Source organism: Heptranchias perlo, chromosome X (assembly GCF_035084215.1).
Source record: "Heptranchias perlo isolate sHepPer1 chromosome X, sHepPer1.hap1, whole genome shotgun sequence".
NCBI lineage: Eukaryota > Metazoa > Chordata > Chondrichthyes > Hexanchiformes > Hexanchidae > Heptranchias > Heptranchias perlo.
The window spans coordinates 1914581-1939363 of record NC_090370.1 but is presented as its reverse complement, the minus strand read 5'-3'; the positions used below and the strand labels follow the sequence as shown (position 1 = coordinate 1939363).

General features: G+C 50.5%; 1 protein-coding gene across 1 annotated transcript; it reads left to right on the top strand.

The window, feature by feature from the left end:
• The first annotated feature begins 4420 nt into the window (after nucleotides 1-4420).
• Nucleotides 4421-21946, top strand: cs (citrate synthase). The gene is made up of 10 exons (XM_067976430.1): nucleotides 4421-4470; nucleotides 6890-6997; nucleotides 7895-7960; nucleotides 9189-9320; nucleotides 10436-10624; nucleotides 13548-13747; nucleotides 15159-15288; nucleotides 19138-19239; nucleotides 19928-20137; nucleotides 21276-21946. The coding sequence occupies exons 2-10, from the start codon at nucleotides 6995-6997 to the stop codon at nucleotides 21444-21446; spliced, it is 1203 nt and encodes a 400-aa protein (XP_067832531.1). The 5' UTR covers nucleotides 4421-4470; nucleotides 6890-6994; the 3' UTR covers nucleotides 21447-21946.
• Nucleotides 21947-24783: the final 2837 nt, after the last annotated feature.

Sequence of the window (24783 nt, the reverse complement as noted above, 5' to 3'; positions counted from 1 at the left end):
ATTATTGTGTAATTACACCCATGGATAACTGATTTTTATTACAAGTGAACACACTGGTATTTTAGCAGCTAGGGTCATGCACACAGCACTGTGCTGTCTTTGTACGTTCACTGGCAGGAAGATGAAATTGTTTATAGCTCGTGTTAGATTACAGAGCACTGATACCCGCCGTGCCATCTGCAAATGGATGTTCTGACTCACCATTGATAGCTGCCCTTCCAACGTATGCATCCACAAATGTTGCAGTCTGCACACTGCACAAAATCTGTTGTCGTTCGCATTTTAAACGCTGATGAATAGGAAATAGAGCCTCTGTTTGTGTTACCGTGGTACCAAACTACAATACAGGTTATGTTCGAAGAGAGCATTAATTAGATTTATTTGCTTTTGCCAATTTTCTCTCCTAAAGGCACTCACTCCTGTTGGTGTACGGTTTTAAGACTGGGTTGTCCTAGTGCTAATTATACAGGGCCTTGGTGAGACCACACATGGAGTATTTTGTGCAGTTTTGGTCTCCTTACCTAAGAAAGGATATACTTGCCAAAGAGGGAGTGCAGCAAAGGCTCATCAGACTGATTCCTGGGATGGCAGGACTGTCGTATGAGCAGGGATTGGGTCGACTCGGCCTGTATTCACTCGAGTTTAGAAGAATGAGAGGGGATCTCATTGAAACATATAAAATTCTGACGGCTCGACAGACTGGATGCAGGGGGGATGTTTCCGCTGGCGGGGGGTCCAGCACGAGGGGTCACAGTCTCAGGATACGGGGTAGGACATTTAGGACTGAGATGAGAAATTTCTTCACTCAGAGGGTGGTGAACCTGTGGAATTCTCTACCACAGAAGGCTGTGGAGGCCAAGTCACTGAATATATTTAAGAAGGAGCTGGATAGATTTCTAGACACAAGGGGCATGGGGAGAGAGCGGGAATATGGTATTGAGATAGAGGATCGGCCATGATCATATTGGATGGCGGAGCAGGCTCGAAGGGCCGAATGGCCTACTCCCGCTCCTATTTTCTATGTTTCTATGGTTCGTTGCTGAGACCGTTAAGATTTCTAATTTATATCAATGACTTGAATTCAAATCAGTCAAATTTGCCAAACTAGGAGGAGCAGTAGAAGTGAAGGAAACTGCTCAGACTACAGAACGAGTTGGGCAAATATATATGTGCAGAAAACAATGCGAGATTTAATTGAATGCTGACGCGAGACGCATACACTCCATGATTGGCGTTGAATTAGCTATGGAAGAGGTTAAAAGTGACGGAGGAGTCTTGGTCTCAATCAACCCGGGGCAGCAATTAGCAAAGCCAAAACTGCAGAATACAAGCCAGTTATCTTGTGATGTTGTGCCTGCAGGCTGTTTGAGGATTAGGGCATCACAGCCAAACCTGGCATCTCCACACATGTGGTTTCTAGCAGGGCTTACCGGATAGCAACCAGACTTGGGAACCCTGGTTTCCTTTCTAAAAAAAATTAACAGGTGACCAACCGCTCCCATCCAAGTCTGCTGTAAGACGTGCAACAGGGAGTGTAACCGTTCAATAAATGTGTTGGGGTGTTTTGGTCCAGGAAGCATTAATAGCACACTATTCACTGGACTTAGTGCAAAGGTTTGCATTGCCTGATATCGCAGATACTGTTTGAGCCACGTGCAGCAAGGGTTCTGCTTTGTGGAAGCTTGCGTGTGAGTGAATTTCCTAATGGTTCTGGGTAGAGCGGATGCCTGTGACTGTCTATTTAAATCGTCAGTGCAGATGAATTGCAGGAAGATAGGATTGCACAGCACTGGAGGGGACCATCTTGCTTAAACTGACTGACCCCAGAATTCAAAAACAAAGTGCACAGTTCACTGCCAAATGACTTTAATTCTCTGTCCAACTTCCTCTCAAGTTTACTGATGCTATCTGCCTCGATCCCCTCCCTGGGCAGTCCATTGGCCTCCCTCTGTGTGAATTAGTCATATCTGACCTGGTGATTCACCTGCCTGCTTCTGAGGTTTGAGGGTAGCAGGAGAGCGCACCTGGCTGTGAGGCAACATTTACAAGCTCCGGTACATGAAATGATCTCCTGACTGCACAGGAATGTCTTAGGCTGTTACCCCATTTGTGAGTGTCCTCTCCAATGACACACAACCATACACAGTTTAAAGGCACTTAAAAATGCATCAAAAAGGTTGTTGTGTTTTCTTTTGTCAAAAGCACCGTTGACACTTGAATCAAAACCAAAATCACCTTTGTTGAAGCCGTGGCTCAGTGTTAGCACACTTGTAATTATAAAGGTGATAAATAGTTTTGTTAATTACCGTTGTGTTTTTGGTCTTCCTGGTTGTGAAAGCTGGGGTGATTTTTTTAAAATTTAAAGTCCAAGATAAAGACTGCCGATTGACCAGTTTTAAATAGTCAGTGATCTGGTTATTTCCTCCTACCAACGATCGTATGGTTAGGTGTGTGGGGGAGAAAGGAAGCAGTTCCTGGATAGAGTCAGGATTTTTGTGTGGAAAGGCCTTGAGATTTGGTGTTGAGAGGGAACCTACGATTCCACATACGGCGGTGTCCAGCACTTGCTGCACTGTGTGAGCTTTCTGAACCATTCTGAGATTAATTTTTTTTTTAAAAACTAGATGTCTGGCTTGTTTAGATATGGCTCAGGGATCACAAGGAGCTCTTGCTCCGAGATCTGCAGCCATTAACTTGCTTGCGAGACAGCCACAGAACAATTTGAAGTGACACAGTGCACAAGCTTGGGTGCGATGTCTTGTCCATTTCAGTAACCGGCTGCTGCCTTTACTGGTCAAAATGGTCGCCTGAAATATGAGCTTCACTGACTGCTATAAGCTGCCTCAACAAACAGTGCCTTTCATTCACACACTGCACGTTTGAAGCTGGAACGGACGTTTCTAAAACACCAAGCTGCAGTTACAGCTTTCCTTAAGTTCAAGGGAGATACTCTTGTTATTGGCGAATCAGCTGCATTTTTTAATGTGCATAAATTCATGTCATTACCTGGTTTATGATTCAAGGGAAGCGCCCTCATTTCTGGGTGATTATCGTCAAAAAAATGATTCATTACATAATTATGTTTCTAGGAAAACGCCTTCATTCCCCAGAGTTAGGAGATTTTAATTACCCCTCTCATTGAGACAGAGGAGGGAGTAGATGGAGAAAAATAAACGGAATTCCTAAAATGTGTGCGGGACTCGTTCCTGGAACGTTGTGTTCGAATGCGTACAAGGACGGGGGTGCGGCGTAGCTAGATCTAGTTGTGAGTAATTAAACAGAGCAGGCAGATAAGTTGGATGTGGGTGAGCACCTTGGGGAGCAGCGAACAGAACATGATTAGGTACAAGGTCCAAACAGAAAGAGGAAAAAGTTAGTACAGGAGCAAGGGAAACCGGATTGGAGGAGGGCAGATTTTATTTGGATGAATGAGCTAGCTGAGTGATATTGGTAGAGTGTGATATTGGCACCCAGAACTGTACATCAACAAAGGGATATTTGTAAAAGAAAATTGTGGAATAAATATGTATCATTTAGTTCAATTTTCAGAATGCTGTGGATAGATTGGAAACAAACTAAAAATTGAAAGGGGGATAACTGAGCCTATAGATATGGTATGAGAAAATGAGGGGTTGAGAGAAGGAAAAGGAAAGCAAGAAGGGAGTATGAAGAGTATGCCAAAATATGTTTTTTAAAAAGAGGAGAGGAACAAATTGGTGGGGATATTTAACAAGGACATTGCTAGAGTGTTTTGAACAGAAGGATATTGTGGAGGAGGTAAATCCTGAATTTGATTAAATAGTATAGCAAATTGAGTATTCGAGAACTTGGTGTATCTGAAGGAGGGCAAAGTGCCAGCACCTGATGGAACACATCCTGCAGGAAACCGGGGAAGAGATAGCATTTGCCCTAGAAATTATATTTCAGTGTTCTATTAAGAGTGGATGTGTGTTGGAGGACTGGAGAGTGGCCAGTGTAACACCAAGGGAGACAGAGCTAATCCCGGTAATTACAGGACAGTTGGTTTAACATCTGTGGTGGGGAAAATTTGGGAATCTTTAATTAGCTATTTAGTAATTTCATCTTTTAAACAAAGAGAAAATAATTAGAAGCAGCTAGCCCGGATTTTGCACCCTCTTTTTAAAAACTTCCCTCAGTTTGGAGGGGCCTGCAATGAAATAGCTAATTGAGAAAGTGACAACAGAAAATTTCCTAAGTGTGTCGTGTTTGCTCGGTTTCAGTCAGCTGGCTGTTCACCCATGGATTTTATACCCTCTAGTGAACCTGGCTGGAACACCATTTTACTGCTCCAGAGGGTTTGAGACAACTTTTCAGACCAGCGCCCAGCTAAAATGAACTGTTTACTGTGACATCAATAAATGCTGTACTTAAAGAAAACCCTTTGTGTTTTATTTAAAACAGAATACTGCATGCATCATACTTGCTGCAAGGAATACAAGTTCCTCATTGGTAAGTGGTCTCTCCTACATCTAGATTGCTTATGGTCTATTTGCTAATTGTCATTGTATAATGGGCATAGTGTAAAGGCCTGCTTATATTGTCTGTTGTCACTGTCCATGTATGCCTTCTCCCCTACCCTCTTTCATAACTGTCTCTGTCTGCATTACACTCTTTATGTACGTGCTGCTGGCCATTTTAGGAGATGTAACAGTGACCTGTTGATTCCGTTAACCCCTCTTCCCTCCCTCCCGAAGAAGGGAAGCGCCAAGACTGCCGAGGAAACAGATTGTGTCTCAGAAGAGAGTGGCCTCTGTGGACTGCTGTCTTCTCTCCTTCCATCCCCCACCATACATTTCACCGTGACAGTCTCTAGTGTTGCTTCCTATGTTCGCAGGAGCACACGGCCGTAACCAGATACAGATTTGTCGACTCGCCTTCCCGTGGGTCTGTGACATCATTGGATCACTTACACCAGAATCTTACACCGTCATGCTACTGTAAATGTACAAAGGCCTTAGTCTTCCAGTACATTTCTTGCCTCCATTCCTTGATTCTGCATGCTTGATTTACCCAGTTATGTATTTTTAACGCAGCAAAATGAATTAAGCTTCAGTTGTACACATCAAGCACTAATGAAAAATAATGTTCATCATGACCGATGAATTGGCTTCATATTTTCTTACACACTTCGTCATCCAGCCTCACACACGAAGAATAGACTCCTGAATGAGCCACCCCGGAACACCCCATCCCTTGTAGAATCGTACAGCACAGAAGGAGGCCATTTGGCCCATCGTGTCTGTGCCGGCTCTTCAAAAGAGCCATTCAATGTTTCCTCTTCAAATATATAACCAATTCCCTTTTGAAAGTTATTATTGAATCTGCCTCCACCGCCCTTTCAGGCAGCGAATTCCAGATCATAACAACTCGCTGCGTTAAAAAAAAATTCTCCTCATCTCCCTCTGGTTCTTTTGCCAATTATCTTAAATGTGTCTTCTGGTTACTGATCCTCCTGCCAATGGAAACAGTTTCTCCTTATTTACTCTATCAACTGTTTGATTTTGAACACCTCGATTAAATTTCCCCTTAACCTTCTCTGTTCTAAGGAGAACAACCCCAGCTTCTCCAGTCTCTCCACATAACTGACGTCCCTCATCCCTGGTACCACTCTGGTAGGTCTCCTCTGCAGCCTCTCCAAGGCCTTGACATCCTTTCCAGGGGGAAAAAAACATAATCTATAAATCATTGGTTCCTATTAATATCCCATTGGAGGGGTGCAATGCCGAAGCTGATTGTAATGTCCCAATAATTGGCTGTTGACCAGAGGTCACCGGTTACGGTTATTGGCTTAGTACAAAGAGGAGAAGAGTCAATTCTCTCTTAACTCTCAATTTGCTTTATTCACGCCGTTAGATCATATACATATAGCTTATACGTCTGGTTAGATATAGACATGCAGTTTGCACCAGGTTATACAGTTTTATACCCAAACTAGGATCTAAACGCGCACCCGCTGGGTTTCTCTGACACTCCGAGTGGTCACAGAATATAAAGGATAATACCCGAAAAGGAGAGCTGACGCTGGCCAGGCGTTCCGTGTTTTTTTTTCTCTCTCTCTCTCGACGTCGTCTCTACGTCCCTGACATGGGTTCTTCCACTTCTGCGATGGTTGGTCTCCGGAGTCTTCGCTCTGGCTCCACGCCCCAAATCCTTCATTCTTATTCCGAATCTCATCTCTTCAAGCTGTGCTGTCTCTCTCTCTCTCTCGTTGGTTTAGGCTTGCTCGCCTAGCCTGTGTCTTCTCCTCATTGGCTCTGTCCCAAGGACTTGGGTAGCATTACCTCATTACTCCTTTTCTAAATAAGGACTTGTGTCTTATCACATCTCCTTTGTCTTTCACAAAACTTGGTTAATTCAAACCGGTTCCAGCCAGCTCAGGCCCAGCCGTGATCTAACTCCAAATGGACATTGGGATCGAAAGTGGGGGCCTTTCTGATCAGTGTTGCAGTGCCAGGGTATTTACTTGTGCACAGATGGCTCATTCTTTTTAAAAAAAACAAGAGACATAGACGCTTCTGTTAATTGAGACATTCTCTCATGCGACAGTGGAACCTGGGTTCAAATTCACCTTGGATTACTGGGGCAAAAGTTGCCTGTATGCCCTCAAACTAATTTCTTGCGTGTTTGGCCCCAACCCGCAGTGCGGATCTGCCCACGATTGGCACTTTTGCTCAGGCTTACGGGCATCGTTTAACGTGGGAAACAGGAAAATGTGACTGAGTGCAGCAAAGGCGACTCCTGAGGTTTGCAACAAAAAAAAATGGGGTGAAAAGTTTTTTTTTAAAAAGGTAAGGGACTGGAAGAAGCAGATGATCCTGTCTTTGTTGCTGTGGGAAAACATTTAATCCACACTTTTTTGTCTTCCTAGAATTTGAAGGAAGTTCTCACTGAACTCATCCCCAAGGAACAATCCCGGATCAAGGCCTTCAAACAACAACATGGCAAAACAGTTATCGGGCAAATCAGCGTTGACATGGTATGAGTTACTTCTGTTACTTTTTTGAGGGGGGGGCAGGGCTGGTTGGGGAGAGATGTTTGCATTCCTGGCCGACTGCGTGCTTTCCCATGCTTTGGAGTGGCCTTGACACTGGATCGAGGTCCCTTACACCCCTCCCCTGCTGTTTGCAATGGGAATGCTCCCCTTGTGATTGACATCGCACTGGTGGCCTTGCAGGGAGTGAGAACCAACCCTAAGATTTTTGTGCAAGCAAGGAAAAATATTTTAGGGCCGGGGTGTGGGGGGGTTCATAATTTTCCTTTATAAAACGGGGGCTACTTTGAATAGAAAATACTAAACACTAGACTTTTGTTTCTTTTTTAAGAAAGGCACATTGTTATACCCGTTAACAAATGATTTGTGTTGTCTGATAATCAGCCTGTATGGATGTAGTAAAATCTGTCCCTAGATTTTACAGATCAGCCATGATCTAATTGAATGGCGGAGCAGGCCTGAGGGGCTGAATGGCCTCCTCCTGTTCGTATGTAACAGGCTCGAGGGGCTGAATGGCCTCCTCCTGTTCGTATGTAACAGGCTCGAGGGGCTGAATGGCCTCCTCCTGTTCGTATGTAACAGGCTCGAGGGGCTGAATGGCCTCCTCCTGTTCGTATGTAACAGGCTCGAGGGGCTGAATGGCCTCCTCCTGTTCGTATGTAACAGGCTCGAGGGGCTGAATGGCCTCCTCCTGTTCGTATGTAACAGGCTCGAGGGGCTGAATGGCCTCCTCCTGTTCGTATGTAACAGGCTCGAGGGGCTGAATGGCCTCCTCCTGTTCGTATGTAACAGGCTCGAGGGGCTGAATGGCCTCCTCCTGTTCGTATGTTCCTAGTTGTAAGCAGTTTTGAAGCTTGTAATGGTTGCTGATTTTCCCCTCAGATGTACGGTGGTATGAGAGGAATGAAGGGCTTGGTGTATGAAACATCCGTGCTGGATCCAGAGGAGGTACAAAGTTGTTTTTTTTAAAAGTCTCTGCACATGTTTTGCTTTATGTGCCCCACCTCACCATGTTGTAAAACAATCCCAATCCTTTATTCTCCATCACCCATCCTCAGCAGGTGCTCTGATAGTTTCACTCGTTTTCAACTCGTCTAGTTTTTATGATGAAGATTCAAAAACAGCATACGTTTATAAAGCACCTTTAATGTAAAACGTCCCAAGGCCTTGTCACCGAGCCAAAAAGGAGATATTAGGACAGGTGACCAAAAGCTTAGTCAAAGAGTTAGGTTTTAAGGAGTGTCTTAAAGGCGGAGAGGTTTAGGGAGGGAATTCTAGAGCTTAGGGCCCAGGCAACTGAAGGCACGGCCACCAATGGTGGAGCGATTTAAAATCGGGGATGCACAAGAGGCCAGAATTGGAGGAGCGCAGAGATCTCGGAGGGTTATAGGGGCTGGAGGAGGTTACAGAGATAGGGGGGGAGGTATTGGTGAGGCCATGGAGGGATTTGAACATGAGGATGAGAATTTTAAAATCAAGGTGTTCCCAGACTGGGAGCCAATGTAGGTCAGCGAGCACAGAGTGGGGGGGGGTGAACAGGACTTGGCACGAAGTAGGATAAGGGGCAGCAGAGTTTTGGATTCACCAAGCAATAGGACTACAGCTGCTGAGTATATCCCTGGGCACTGCACCAGAAACGGGAAAACACCCTGCCCTTGGTACTAAGATGGGCACTGTCTGCCTGGATCCCAGGTCACTGTCTATCTGCAGAACAAAGCAGTCCAGTCATTCTAACGTTACGCTGGCAGGCACTGAAAGCCACACGCACTGTTCCTTCCGCAAGCCAGCAGGGGTTGTGCAGTGTGGCGGTACGTATGCTATGCTGCGAGCATCTGATTGTTTCCCAGATGCTCCTCTTTTACCCTCTTGTATTGAGTTGTCCAAAACCAAATGGCCATCTGCCGCTTTGCCAGTGTAGCAGGCGCTCCTGGCTATGAATTAGAGGCAAGCAGTGCACAGGTGTAACAGGGTTGTATGCCTGGTGTGTTGTCCCAAGTTCCATAAAGTGAAGTATCGAGTTAACACCTGTATTTCCCCCTCTCGTGCTTTTCCCCGGGTGTTCGATAGAAGCAGCGAGTTGGAATTATTTCACTCCGACTCTAGCTGTGTGACACGGAAATCGGCGGGATGTTGATTGTGAATTTCTGACCTAGCCTTTCGCTTTTTTTTTTGCAAGGGTATCCGATTCCGTGGCTACAGCATACCAGAGTGCCAGAAGCTGTTACCTAAAGCACCTGGAGGAGAGGAGCCACTTCCTGAAGGTCTGTTCTGGCTGCTTGTGACGGGTGAGATCCCCACCCAGGAGCAGGTAATGGAATTTGCCTCAAGCTTTGCTGTAGTGAGTAGGATGGCGGCGACAGCTACCTTGGAATGGTTAGAGGTCCGTGTCTAGTGCCTTTGTAAGCCGCTCAGTTACTTAGCCAAGGAGCTCAGAAGGCGACTTATAAACAACTGCAATGCACAACAATGCCAGCAGTGCAACTCTAACTGCTCCCACTTAATGAGAGGGGCTAAACGCGTTTGCTTATTTGCATTGAAATCGTCCATGTGTCCCCCACTCCACGTTTTCTCGTGTACATCAAAAGTTCGGGGCCCATTCTTGGCACCTCCCATTAGCCAGCACACCAAGGACAATCTCATGAAATCGGGCAGCCAGCCGGTGGAAAAGATTGTGAATTTAATCAGTCGTTGGTTCAGAAGCTTTCAATCGTGGAGCTGACCCCCGAACCTGTACTTCCAGCAGTGCTGCTAGACCACAATGAGGGCCGGGAACACCTACTGTGTTCCCCCACCTCACCCAAAGCTTGGGGACAGTGCATCTTATTGTACCCTATCCCCCCACCCATAGCTTGGGGACAATATGACAACATGACAACATGGAGTCATGGGACACTGGCTTGCACCCACATTCCACCCCCCCCACCAAACCAACTGGCCCCACCCCATTGCTGTAAGGAGGTACTAACCAGTGGCCAAATACTTCACCCCTGCCCTGCTATCCTGCGATTCCCTGAGGTCTGACTGAACAAGCAGCTGGAAACCCAGTTCCTGTCCCGTGGTTGATGCTCACGTGCTAGGGGAACAGGAAAGGGGAGTGGGAGAAGAGATGGAGGGGAAGGAGGACCATGTTTAAAGAGAGGATGCCTTACCCTCACACAGGGACAGGAGGAGGCCATTCAGCCCCCTCGAGCCTCCGTTGTCATTGTGTCGTGCAACTACGTAGATAGTAGAAGGCAAAATAGATGGACCATGGTCTTTTTACGTCTAGTTATACCTATGAAACCTCTTTGGTCCAAGTTGTATTTTTAGCTTTGTTTATGGAGCTGCCCACAAAGCTGCAGCTTGGTGTTTGCTGCTGACTCTCTCTCGAGCTGTCCTAAGGCTGACAGAGTTCCGATTTTATTTTCCCCCCCCGTTCCGCAGGCCAACTGGGTGTCCAAAGAGTGGGCGAAGCGGGCCGCCTTGCCCTCGCACGTGGTCACGATGCTCGACAACTTCCCAAACAACCTGCACCCGATGTCCCAGCTCAGCGCAGCCGTTACCGCACTGAACAGCGAGAGCAGCTTCGCCCGTGCTTACTCCGAGGGAGTCAGCAAGACCAAGTACTGGGAGGTAAGGGGGGGGGCTTGATTCCTCAGTCGTCCCGTTGCAGCGGCAAGGCGCGGTGATCTGTCCTGGTAGGTTTCTTCCACACCAGCCTTTTCGGAGCTGCGAAAGATCTAGTGAAAGCAGAGCCCCATTCTCCACCCTCCACCCCCCAGGCCTGTGCACTGTTTGGGGGATTCCTCTGCTGTTCCTGAGTCCTTTTGCGCCCCACTCTAGCTTAGACTTTGGTCAGAGGGGCGCAGACTTGGGAAGTGAGGGGACCGAGGGATAGGGGGAAAAGGCAAGGAATGGGGGTTAAAGAGGGTGGGGCTGCCACGGCTAGTAACGTGACCGAGCAGGCTGTACTGTACTGCTGCTCGGTCACGGGAGGTGAGCAGCCTTGGGGAGGTGGCTGCGGGTGAGACGAGGGTTACGGTGGTGTTAATAGTTGTGCTCCTGGTCCAATAGTCCAGAGAACGAATGTTCAAATCCCACCCTGGCAGTTTGAGAATTTTGAGTTTAGTTTTTAAAAAAAAACTCGAAATAAAAAAAAACTAGCATCAATAAAAGCGACCGTGCAGCTGTCGGATTGTCATTAAAAGCCCCAGCTGGTCCGCGAATGTCCTTTTGGGGAAGAAAACCTGTTGCCCTTACCCTTCCAGACCCACACCGACGTGGGTTGGCTCTTAACTGCCCTCCGCAGCCCTCCAGCAAGCCACTCCGTTGTATCATAACCGCTGCACGCAGTGGTTCAAGAAGGAGGCACATCACCACCTTCACAGGGCAACTAGGGATGGGCAATAAATGCCGGCCTTGCCAGTAACGCCCGTGTCCTGAGGATGGAAAAAAGAACGAACCGTCCCACTGGTGTTTTGCCTCTAAAGGTTCTGACTCCTCTCGGCGATTATAAGTCTGAACCCGAGCCTCGGTTCCATGCTTGACTGTTAGTGTAAATTTAGTTTTAAATCCGGGCACTGACTTTTGATAACAATGCCAGCACTTGACGGGAAATGCTCAGTCTCTCTTCTGCTGCTTGCTGCTGTGAGAAACTTGCATTTGTTGAGGCAAGGCCATCTATTGCACACACCACCGTACAGACTTGCCTGGAGTCTGGAGTGACACTGAACAACTATAAATAGACACTGACCTCCATATTCAGCACTGGAACATGCATCACAACAAACAACCATAACCTGAATTTATACAGCGCCTTTAACGTAGTAAAATATCCCAAGGCGCTTCACAGGAGTGATTATCAGACAAAATTTAACACTGAGCCTCAGAAGGAGATAGTAGGACAGGTGACCAAAAGCTTGGTCAAAGAGGTAGGTTTTAAGGAGGGGAGAGAGGCGGAGAGGTTTAGGGAGGGAATTCCAGAGCTCAGGGCCCAGGCAGCTGAAGGCACGGCCGCCAATGGCGGAGCGATGGAAATCGGGGGATGGACAAGAGGCCAGAATTGGAGGAGCGCAGAGATCTCGGAGGGTTGTAGGGGCTGGAGGGGGTTACAGAGATTGGGGTGGGGGGAGAGGGGCGAGGAGACCATGGAGGAATTTGAAAACAAGGATGAGAATTTTAAAATCGACCGGACCTGGAGCCAATGTAGGTCAACCAGCACAGGGCAGAGGTAGTGACAAACCAGCACTGATACTTGGCTGGTGCCATTACTGGAGTGAGAGTACCTCCCACATTCAGCAATAGACTTGCTAGATTGGACCTGATGAGTTGAGTGCGGACTTTAGACCATCCTTGATCCAGAGGTGTTGCTGCACGAGATCTTTCCCTGCTGTTGTACCTCCTGCTGTCCTCGCCAAGGTTTCAGGGAGTGTGCAACTCTTGCATTCCTGGAGTTTGTCCGCATAATATAAGTAGTTTAGGATTTTGTCCTTCCAAACTTGGGGTTGTGTCTGAAGAGAGCACACAATGCTCTGGTGCAGTCGTGGTGGTCACACATCTGTCGCCGGGGGTGGGAGTAATTTTCTGCAGCATTGTTTTGTTGATTGTGATCGTAGAGCTGCAGCGTCCTCGCTTTTAACTTCTGTCCAGGTTTGCCCTTTTAACACAGGAGGTTGGGTTTGTACGACTGCTAACCAGGGAGAAAGAGCGGGCGCATCATGTCAGTGCAAAAAGAAAAGGTCAAAAGACAATTGAGAGCGCATTTAAAAATTGGGAAGTGTTAGGCTGAAATATCATCAGGCCACAACTTATCTTCGTAACTTAATTCTGCGCATTGTACCTCTGGACCTGTGGAACGGTGTACCCGAGATAGACACAGTTAACAACCAGTGCTGTCCTTCACGTTTTCCTCCTTGCTTGCTTTGTTGCTCGTGTCCAGGAACCCAATTGAAATAGTATATTTTAATGATATGTCCCCTGTGTACAAGATGTTGCAGACAACAGTTTGCCCCATGTATTGTATCAGAGTTTGAGAGAAAGTGGGCTTCATGTAACCTCGGCCCAGAATTTACCCGACATGCCGTCCACACTGCAATCGGCTGACACTTTGGTGCAGTCGGGAGAGAGTGCTGCATTGTCAGAGGTGCCGTCCCTTTGGGACAAGATGCCATCTGCCTATTTCCATGGCTTGGGTGAATGATTCAGATCCCGTGGCATTATTCGAAGAGGAGCAAGCAGGTGTCCTGGCCAACACTTCTCACTCGACCAACGCCGCTGTAACCAGATTAGACGTTTCTTCTAATCTCCTTTGCCGTTTGTGGGACCTTGCTGTGCGCAAAACGGTTGCCGAGTTTGCCGACATCACAACAGTGACTGCATTTCAAAAGTAATTAATTGGCCGTGAAGCACTTTGGGGTGTGTTGAGGATATGAAAAGTTACATTAATGCTACCTCCTCCCTTCCCATCAGGATACCTTCAGAAGATCGGACGTGACCCTTAATAATGGCAAACGGCGGACTAACTCTCCCCCTCTCTCTTCTCTCCCCCCACCCGTAGTTTATTTATGAGGATTCAATGGATCTGATTGCAAAACTGCCCTGTGTGGCATCAAAGATCTACCGGAACCTGTACAGAGAGGGCAGCAGCATCGGAGCCATTGACCCTGAGCTCGATTGGTCTCACAACTTCACCAACATGCTGGGCTACACGGAACCAGAGTTCACCGAGCTGATGAGGCTCTACCTCACCATTCACAGGTCAGTGTCTCCACCCGGCTTTGTGGGGGGGGGGGGGGGGGGCTGCATCTTGGATTCTCCAGTTTCCAGGCTTGCCTCTGGGACTGCCTTTCAGCTTTTTGTAAGCCTGCTGTCCCTCGTTTCAGGGGTTGGAAATGGTTTCCCTCAATTTAGCATTTGCTTTTCTACCATTTCATTTTAGTCTCGCCAAGATTTTTTTTGAGGTGATCGGCAAAAGCACCAGAGGGGGACATGAGGGGGGAGAAAGACTGTTACGCAGCGAGTTATGATCTGGACTGCGCTGCCTGAAAGGGCGGTGGGAGCAGATTCAAGCCCTCAAGCCTGCTCCGCCATTCAATCAGATCATGGCTGATCTTCGACCTCAACTCCACTTTCCCGCCTGATCCCCATAACCCTTGATTTCCCCTCGAGCCCAAAAATCTAATAAGAACATAAACAGGAGCAGGGCTATGGGGAAAGAGCAGGGGAGAGGGAGTGGGACTTACTGGATAGCTCTTTCAAAGAGCCGGCACACGCACGATGGGCCGAATGGCGGCCTGTGCTGTATCGTTCCACGACTATTTTAGTTGATTATCGGATCTCAACCATATGAGAGCAATGTACATGTCGAGCAAAAAGGATTCGATAAAGACTTTGGGTTATAAAATAGCAACGCTGTCTGTTTCAATTCCACGATTCTCCCAGCATCCGAGTACTGAGTTGACTTAGCGAGGGCGTTGGGCCGATGTAATTCAAACTACGTGTGGACTCCCTCCTGCAGTACGATCCCGCAGGTGGCCTCCTGGTGGATATTGTCCATCTGTCAGGCGAGACCGGGAGCAGAGGCAGGTCATTGAATGGTGGGGGACCGATTTCACCAGAGCCCGATTCTGTCCTTTCCACATGTGTACATTCTAATGGGGAGCCCTGGTTGGCATGGGGTCTGGTAGTGAGGGATTCATTACACCAGCCCAGAAGCTGAGTGTTCAAATCCCACGCTGGCAAGTTATGCGATCGGGAGCCCCGGCGTGGGGGTCACTGGACGGTGATCGGGAGCCCCGGGTAGGGGGTCGCTGGACGGCGATCGGGAGCCCCGGGGTAGGGGGTCGCTGGACGGCGATCGGGAGCCCCGGGGTCGGGGGGCCGCTGGATGGCGATCGGGAGCCCCGGGGTCGGGGGTCGCTGGACGGCGATCGGGAGCCCCGGGGTCGGGGGTCGCTGGACGGCGATCGGGAGCCCCGGGGTAGGGGGGGTCGCTGGATGGCGATCGGGAGCCCCGGGGTCGGGGGTCGCTGGACGGCGATTGGGAGCCCCGGCTGTTTGAAGAGACTTGTTCTAACAGAGCTAGGTCACGTTTCGTTCGGTCAAGATTTGTTTCAATTGCCTTTCAACAGTGAGGCTTAATCTATTTCTTGTTCACACTTTGCAACAGTGATCACGAGGGTGGTAATGTCAGTGCTCACACCAGCCACCTAGTGGGCAGTGCTCTCTCTGACCCCTACCTGTGCTTCGGAGCTGCAATGAATGGACTGGCTGGGCCTCTTCACGGACTTGCAAATCAGGTAAGCAGCTGGCTTGGACCGTGAATGTTGAAATGTTAGTGTCGCCATTAACCCATTGTGTACTTGATGCCACCAAATTCAAAAGCCTCGTTAGATTTTTTTTTTGCAGAAGGATTTTGTGTTTCAAATCTACAGTTTAAGGCTGTGTAAGCAGGATTTGGGGAACTGAGTCGCGTCGGGTGATGTTACCCTGTGGGTCGGTGAAGAGCGCGACCCAAAGCGTTTTGAAGTCTGTCTTCCAGTCTGCTGCAGCCCCGTCGGAGACTGGAAGTAGGGTCCGGGTCCAGCTGCAGATTGGGATTGCACTGCCACTGGGAGATTTCTGGCTGTACAGTCCAGCACCGCTTATAAGCGGGCGTTTTGGTGTTAACCTGGGCCGTAGGAATCCTAAAACTCCAAACCCCCCACTAAAAGTTACACAAAACAACTTAATTTTAATACATTTGAATCACCCCCCCCACAATTAAACTGAAAGACATTCATAAATGCAGCAGCAGAGGTTCGGGGACTTGGGGATTGACCTGGTCTGCTGCCCTTTGCCCTCTTCTATTGTGAAATGAGTACACGCAGTTTCCTTTTTTAATTTGTTTTGCCACTGAAACGCCGGGATATTTTCGAGGATTTCAAATGCTCTCCCATCAGCGACCAGGCGGCGCAGGGCGTTCACTGAGTTGCCCAAAATAGAAGGCAAGTTTTTAATACGCTGTAAGGAGGCGCCTTTTGAAATTGATCTCCCTGCCGATGGCAAAATGGTGTGCGTTAGTTGCTCGGTGTAAACAGTTGCCCGCCATAACCGTGGGCGCTGAAAATGCTGGGGACTGTTCGACCAAGGAGTGCCGTTGGCAAAATAGGACCCCGGCCTGGGCTTTTTGCCAGGTTTTGGTAAAAGAATCAGAGATGAAATGAGCAGTTTTTTTTTAATGCAGGGAGTTATTACAATCTGGAACGCACCTCCTGAAAAGACAGTGGGAGCAGATTCAATGATAACTTTCAAAAGGGAATTGGATAAATACTGCAGGGGAGAAATTTGCAGGGCTGTGGAGAAAGAGCAGGAGGGAGTGAGACTAATTGCATAGCTGTTTCAAAGAGCTGGCACAGGCACGATGGGCCGAATGGCCGCCTTCTGTGCTGCATCGTTCTAAGAACAGCACCACTGCATTATGAAAACACTCACTGTCGTTCCTACACGATTGAACAAGGAATCGGGATTGCAAGATTATCAGGTGGCGTTGTGACAACCTGGCCTTGCCAGTACCTCTGCTTGTTTGACACTAATATGTTCAAGTTAATTATACAAAAATGCACTTAGATCAAATCCTCAAATATAATATAGGTGATTATCTGGGCTAATGCTGAGATTGCCTCTGGCTGCCCGTCGGTCGTCTGCGGTATTCAAATGGCCAGCAGCCAGTAAAGTCCCTCGAACCTGTGTGTGTCTCTGTGCCTGTGTGTGTGTGTCTCTGTGCCTGTGTGTGTGTGTCTCTGTGCCTGTGTGTGTGTGTCTCTGTGCCTGTGTGTGTGTGTCTCTGTGCCTGTGTGTGTGTGTCTCTGTGCCTGTGTGTGTGTGTCTCTGTGCCTGTGTGTGTGTGTCTCTGTGCCTGTGTGTGTGTGTCTCTGTGCCTGTGTGTGTGTGTCTCTGTGCCTGTGTGTGTGTGTCTCTGTGCCTGTGTGTGTGTGTCTCTGTGCCTGTGTGTGTGTGTCTCTGTGCCTGTGTGTGTGTGTCTCTGTGCCTGTGTGTGTGTGTCTCTGTGCCTGTGTGTGTGTCTCTGTGCCTGTGTGTGTGTGTCTCTGTGCCTGTGTGTGTGTGTCTCTGTGCCTGTGTGTGTGTGTCTCTGTGCCTGTGTGTGTGTGTCTCTGTGCCTGTGTGTGTGTGTCTCTGTGCCTGTGTGTGTGTGTCTCTGTGCCTGTGTGTGTGTGTCTCTGTGCCTGTGTGTGTGTGTCTCTGTGCCTGTGTGTGTGTGTCTCTGTGCCTGTGTGTGTGTGTCTCTGTGCCTGTGTGTGTGTGTCTCTGTGCCTGTGTGTGTGTGTCTCTGTGCCTGTGTGTGTGTGTCTCTGTGCCTGTGTGTGTGTGTCTCTGTGCCTGTGTGTGTGTGTCTCTGTGCCTGTGTGTGTGTGTCTCTGTGCCTGTGTGTGTGTGTCTCTGTGCCTGTGTGTGTGTGTCTCTGTGCCTGTGTGTGTGTGTCTCTGTGCCTGTGTGTGTGTGTCTCTGTGCCTGTGTGTGTGTGTCTCTGTGCCTGTGTGTGTGTGTCTCTGTGCCTGTGTGTGTGTGCCTCTGTGCCTGTGTGTGTGTGCCTCTGTGCCTGTGTGTGTGTGCCTCTGTGCCTGTGTGTGTGTGCCTCTGTGCCTGTGTGTGTGTGTCTCTGTGCCTGTGTGTGTGTGTCTCTGTGCCTGTGTGTGTGTGTCTCTGTGCCTGTGTGTGTGTGTCTCTGTGCCTGTGTGTGTGTGCCTCTGTGCCTGTGCGTGTGTGTGCGCCTCTGTGCCTGTGCGTGTGTGTGCGCCTCTGTGCCTGTGCGTGTGTGTGCGCCTCTGTGCCTGTGCGTGTGTGTGCGCCTCTGTGCCTGTGCGTGTGTGTGCGCCTCTGTGCCTGTGCGTGTGTGTGCGCCTCTGTGCCTGTGCGTGTGTGTGCGCCTCTGTGCCTGTGCGTGTGTGTGCGCCTCTGTGCCTGTGCGTGTGTGCGCCTCTGTGCCTGTGCGTGTGTGCGCCTCTGTGCCTGTGCGTGTGTGCGCCTCTGTGCCTGTGCATGTGTGTGTGTGTCTCTGTCTCCCCATCACGAGATTACCCAGAAGGGATGTATGCCAATATTTGTTTCTTGGGAGCAAACACAATTCAGTAAATGTAATCAAAGGCCTCCAATAGCAAACAGCCACTGGCAGACACTAAGGAGTTTGTGTGACGGGGGCATTCTGCCAAGCATTCCGAGATCTGTGAAAATGTACAAAGTCTGTCCGAACAAAAGGTATTTGAGGTTTCAGCACACACGTTTCAGCCGTGCGAGTCATCGTCACACAGTTCAGAGATAGGCTGGAGGCTTCAAACAAATCAGAGGCAGCGACTTGCATCAGATGTCAAGGCCTTGGTGAGGGTGCAGAGGAGATTTACCAGAATGACACTAGGGATGCGGGACTTTGTACGTTTTCACAAATGTCAAAATGCTTGGCAGACTGTCCCCGTCACGTAAACTCCTCAGTGTCTGCCCCAACCGAGCACCGCCCTGTGGTTAGATTAGGGACCTGAAACTAGCTGCGATACCAATCGTGTTTTAATGAAGGTCGAGTGACTGTCGGGGATTCTGCGTAACTGATCAGGAGCCCAGAATGTGTCCTTCACTGCGTGGAGTGTAGTGAGCGGCCACTTAGCAAAGGTGCAGTAAGCCTGTCTCGCCCCTCTCCTCTGTTCCAGTCTTCCTGGATTTTCGTGCCACTATGGTCAGTGTTACTCTGAACTTTCCTCTTCTGTTCTTCCTAATCGTCCAGTACGCCATCCCGACAAATACTCTCTCCCTCCCATTCCCCCCCACTTTCTGCTCCTCCTCCTCCCTCCTCCTTCCCCACTTTCTCCGATTAGTGCCATATTAAGGCGGTTTTGTGCTTAGACCCATGCCCACTAAGTACTGAATTGAGATCCCTTTCACACAGGACCCTTACAGAGGAAACTTCGACCAGAGGATGATATGAGATCAGCCCCGAGAGCTCTGAGGCCAGTGTCAAACCCATTCTCTGTTTAAAAAGCAAGGGCACAAACGTGATCTGTGACCGGGGACTTAAAAATAAGAGGACAGATTTCACTATGGAGCTTTGAGACAGCGTTTAGACACTTACCATTAACCGTGTGTTCTGCTCTTGTACGCAGGAGGTGCTGGCGTGGCTGACGAGCCTTCAGGCCGAGCTGGGTGGCGAGGTGTCGGATGAGAAACTGCGGGACTATATTTGGAATACGCTGAATTCTGGCAGGGTGAGTGAGGTACCCCTGCACGCAGTGTGTGGAGCCTGTAAGGGACTATTTAACAGTCCTTCGCAGTGGGATGTGCCCTGTCGTGTTGGGTTGGTATGCTTTCGAAGGAAAGAAAGAACTTGCATTTATCCAGTGTCTTTCATGGCCTCGGGACGTCCCAACGCGCTTTACAGCCATTGGAAGTACTTTTTGAAGTGTGGTCAAGTGTTGTAACGTCGGGAAACGTGACAGTCAGTTTGCGCACAGCAAGCTCCCACAAACAGCGATGAGAGAAATGACCAGATTTTCTGTGTTTAGTGATGTTGGTTGAGGGATAAATATCGGCCCCAGGACACTGGAGAGAACTCCCCCCTGCTCTTCAAAATAGTGCTGTGGGATCTTTTATGTCCACCTCGGGGTTTAACGTCTCACCCGAAAGACGGCCCCTCCGACAGGGCAGCGCTCCCTCAGCGCGGCCCCGGGAGTGTCGGCCCGGATTATGTGCTCAAGTCTGTGGAGTGGGGACTCAAACCCACAACCATCTGACTCGGGAGAGGGGAGAGATACCCACTGAGTCTGACACGCACGCTCTGGGGATGGCTATTTCATTGCTGCAGTTATAAATTACGCGTTCTGTCTTTAACCATTTGTCTCCTGAGTTACCGATCCACAGTCACTGCTGTCTCCCCGTCTCTCTCGCTCTCTCCAGGTGGTCCCTGGCTACGGCCACGCTGTTCTGCGCAAGACCGACCCTCGCTACACCTGCCAGAGGGAGTTCGCCCTCAAACACCTGCCAGACGACCCCATGTTCAAGTTGGTGGCTCAACTCTACAAGATCGTGCCTGGTGTCCTCCTCGATCAGGGAAAAGCCAAGAACCCGTGGCCAAACGTGGACGCACACAGCGGTGTCCTGCTGCAGGTGAGTGCCCCTGGACCGGGCGGTGATCCACGCGGCCCGCTCTGCGGCCCCCGGGGACCGGGCGGTGGTCCCCGCGGCCCGCTCTGCGGCCCCTGGACCGGGCGGTGGTCCACGCGGCCCGCTCTGCGGCCCCTGGACCGGGCGGTGGTCCACGCGGCCCGCTCCGCGGCCCCCGGGGACCGGGCGGTGGTCCACGCGGCCCGCTCCGCGGCCCCCGGGGACCGGGCGGTGGTCCACGCGGCCCGCTCCGCGGCCCCCGGGGACCGGGCGGTGGTCCACGCGGCCCGCTCCGCGGCCCCCGGGGACCGGGCGGTGGTCCACGCGGCCCGCTCCGCGGCCCCCGGGGACCGGGCGGTGGTCCACGCGGCCCGCTCCGCGGCCCCCGGGGACCGGGCGGTGGTCCACGCGGCCCGCTCCGCGGCCCCCGGGGACCGGGCGGTGGTCCACGCGGCCCGCTCCGCGGCCCCCGGGGACCGGGCGGTGGTCCACGCGGCCCGCTCCGCGGCCCCCGGGGACCGGGCGGTGGTCCACGCGGCCCGCTCCGCGGCCCCCGGGGACCGGGCGGTGGTCCACGCGGCCCGCTCCGCGGCCCCCGGGGACCGGGCGGTGGTCCACGCGGCCCGCTCCGCGGCCCCCGGGGACCGGGCGGTGGTCCACGCGGCCCGCTCCGCGGCCCCCGGGGACCGGGCGGTGGTCCACGCGGCCCGCTCCGCGGCCCCCGGGGACCGGGCGGTGGTCCACGCGGCCCGCTCCGCGGCCCCCGGGGACCGGGCGGTGGTCCACGCGGCCCGCTCCGCGGCCCCCGGGGACCGGGCGGTGGTCCACGCGGCCCGCTCCGCGGCCCCCGGGGACCGGGCGGTGGTCCAGTAACAGGGACACTGAGCGGAGGGAGGGGTGAAGGACATGATTTGTGAGAGTTCCAGCTCAATTCATTACTGTAGGCCTTGTTCCCATGGTGTGCTACTGCTGTTGGTGGCGGTCCCAGGACACTGCACCCTGTGCCGTGGTTAATCGTCAGGGCTTATCCGGTCAGCTTCACCACCTCGACGCACACCTGCGCGCTATAAATAATTAGCGATCAATTAATTAGTGCGACTCTCCAACGACCGTGTCCCCTCTCTCTCTCTCTCTCTCGCAGTATTATGGAATGAAGGAGATGAACTACTACACGGTGCTGTTCGGGGTGTCCAGGGCCCTGGGAGTCCTTTCACAGCTCATCTGGAGCCGGGCCCTGGGCTTTCCTCTGGAGAGGCCCAAGTCCATGAGCACGGACGGCCTGATACAGCTGGTGGACGCCAAGTCGGGATAAACCAGTTTCAAAAAGCCGAACGAGTAAGGGAGCCGAGTTTGAGAGTCTGCACTTAACGACACACCCATGGTGCACACTTCAGCACCGGTGTTTAAAACAGCCGCTGAGGACAGGATAACCTGACACATGAGATGTTCTGTTTTATTTTTGTGTGTGGTGGGGTTGGGTGGGGGGGGGGGGGTGAGAGAAAGTTGCAAGCAGTGTGGAAAAGGACTTAATTTAATTATTGATACAATTTCTTTTTTAAATGTATGGACTGTTTGTCTTAACTTAGTTTGGACAGACACACACGTACGTGCGCACACTTACACACACTTACAAACACACACACACGCACACTCCTTTCGAGAGACTGAGATGGGACGGGCACACCTCTGGCTGCGACCGTCTCTCCGGTAGGGTGGCAGAGAGCTGTAAAACTTATTTGTGTAAATGTACTGATCATGTCTCATACCTCAGGTTGTTCTGCATCTAAAATGGAAATAAATGTTTTTACTAGAGTCGGTTTGCAGTGTCGTACTTTGTGGGACGGCTGGGGGAGGGAGGTGCTGTCGCTAACTAGGTTGTGGGGAATCAGCTGAGGGAGTCGGAATCCTGGGCGTTGCCACTGGGCGGCGATCCAGAGAGAGAGAATCTGAGGCCAGGTAATCGAAGTAGAGACCCGTAACAACCTCCAGGTTTGAAAATGACCTTGTAGCCCCTGGTTCGGGGTCCATGCCCGCAGTCACATCTCCGTGCTGCTTTGCATCGCTGTCACGTGCCTGAGGGCCTCCAGCTGACTCAGCTCCTCACACTGAACACGGCCCAAGACTGCCTGTTTATGGACCCATCTCACAGGCCCCGTTCCCCTCCCTCTTAAGGCTCCCTTTATTTGAAGAGGTTGGGGGTGGGGGGCAATGCGGAATTAAGGTCTTTGCAGTGATCACTTCACCCAATTACTGTTTGATGTGCAGGGACTTAATGTAGGCAAACGTAGCCAGCATTTTAGCACCAGAGGCCATTCGGCCCATTGTGTGTGCTGGCTCATGGCTAGAGAAATCCCAAACTAATCTCTCTGCTCCGTGTTCTCCCCATAGATCTGTATCAATCCAATACTAATCCCACTGCCCCGCTCTCTCCCCATAGCCCTGTATCAATCCAATACTAATCCCACTGCCCCGCACTCTCCCCATAGATCTGTATCAATCCCACACTAATCCCACTGCCCCGCACTCTCCCCATAGCCCTGTATCAATCCCCACACTAATCCCACTGCCCCGCACTCTCCCCATAGATCTGTATCAATCCCCACACTAATCCCACTGCCCCACTCTCTCCCCATAGATCTGTATCAATCCAATACTAATCCCACTGCCCCGCACTCTCCCCATAGCCCTGTATCAATCCCCACACTAATCCCACTGCCCCGCGCTCTCCCCAAACTAATCCCACTGCCCCGCTCTCTCCCCATAGCCCAGTATCAATCCCCAAACTAATCCCACTGCCCCGCGCTCTCCCCATAGCCCTGTATCAATCCCCAAACTAATCTCTCTGCCCCACTCTCTCCCCATAGCCCTGTATCAATCCCCAAACTAATCTCTCTGCCCCACTCTCTCCCCATAGATCTGTATCAATCCAATACTAATCCCACTGCCCTGCTCTCTCCCCATAGCCCTGTATCAATCCCCACACTAATCCCACTGCCCCACTCTCTCCCCATAGATCTGTATCAATCCAATACTAATCCCACTGCCCTGCACTCTCCCCATAGCCCAGTATCAATCCCCAAACTAATCCCACTGCCCCGTGCTCTCCCCATAGCTCCCTATCTCACCACTTCACGTTTATCTACGACAGCTTGCATTTATATAGTGCCTTTAACATAAAACATCCCAAGGCGATTCACCAAGATAGCGGGACAGGTGACCAAAAGCTTGGTCAAAGAGGTAGGTTTTAAGGAGGGAATTCCAACACTTAGGGCCTAGGCTTTTTAAAAATTTGTTCATGGGATGTGGGCGTCGCTGGCGAGGCCGGCATTTATTGCCCATCCCTAATTGCCCTTGAGAAGGTGGTGAGCTGCCGCCTTGAACCGCTGCAGGCCGTGTGGTGAAGGTTCTCCCACAGTGCTGTTAGGAATGGAGTTTCCAGGATTTTGACCCAGCGACGATGAAGGAACGGCTGCTGGAGTCTCGGCCACCAATGGACGAGGGGAGGAACTCTTAGCTCAACAGTTGCAATTGTGTCTCCCTCAACTACCTGGAATGCATAGCAGCTCCCCTTCCCCTGCAAAGAGAGATATCTGACCTTTGACGACACATCAATCACTATTCAGTGCAGCTGACATTTTTTTTTAAAAAAAGCAAGTGTTTGCTGAGTGAGGTCAATTATTTATTACATAGCATCGTGGAAAACAGTAAATTGCACCAATTTCAACTTTTAAGAGTCTCACCACCAGCTGCATCTAAGTATCAACCCTACACACTCGACGCTGAGGGGAGAAGGGCTGAACCCCACTTATAGCTGCTACATGTTAGTGGTTCTCGTGCATCGGGGAAACAACACAATGAGGTAGTGATGGTTACTTGGGTGGGGGGGGTTCCAATCCTGCTCCGCTCGGGTTATTTCTTACTCCCTCTGAGTGCGGAAGCGTAGCCCCACCAAGGAGTCAAACGGCAGGCAGCGAGCGTCAGCAGGCTCTTCGGCTACAGGGGGCATCGTGCATATGCTTGCCAGCACGGGTCGTTGTCTCTCGATTTGCAGCGTAACTTTGCCCCCCCCCCCCCCCCCTCCCTAAGCCGGGAGTGTGGAGACCAGTTTAAATGACCGGCTTTCCTTTGTAAGATTGTTTGGCAGTTGCAATGCGTGACAACTGGATGAAATATTTGATTTTTAAAAAAAATCTTTGTACGTGAAAAACCTTCCATCCGGCCCACTTTTCCTGTCTGAGACCTTGCTTCCAGTCGTTATATTTTGTCACACTTTTTCCCTTACAAATTCCTATGTCCACATTTATAATGGAAACTGTATGTAAACTTGTCACACTGTAATTACACCCTCCTACCAAAGGTGGCACTGTAGCACCTCAGTTTTGCATCTGGAACACAGGAGGAGGCCATTCAGCCCCCTCGAGCCTGTTCCGCCATTACATTAGATCACGGCTGATCTGAACCTCAACTCCATTTATCTGTCTTGGTTCTGTAACCCTCGATACCCCCTCCAAGGCTTGCGCAGATTCTGCAGAGAAACTCCTGCGCTCCAAACAACTCTACTTCCTAAATTGGTGTAAGTTTTGATGTTTGACCATAAATAATTATATAAAAATACAGACAAAATATATGACTCTAAAATGGGGACTGGA

Bases quoted from the DNA above. Each gene is read 5' to 3' on its own strand.
- cs (XM_067976430.1), top strand. The intron at 10,625-13,547 runs GTAAGGGGGGGG...CCCCACCCGTAG, and splicing joins GCAAGACCAAGTACTGGGAG to TTTATTTATGAGGATTCAAT. The intron at 15,289-19,137 runs GTAAGCAGCTGG...TCTTGTACGCAG, and splicing joins TTCACGGACTTGCAAATCAG to GAGGTGCTGGCGTGGCTGAC.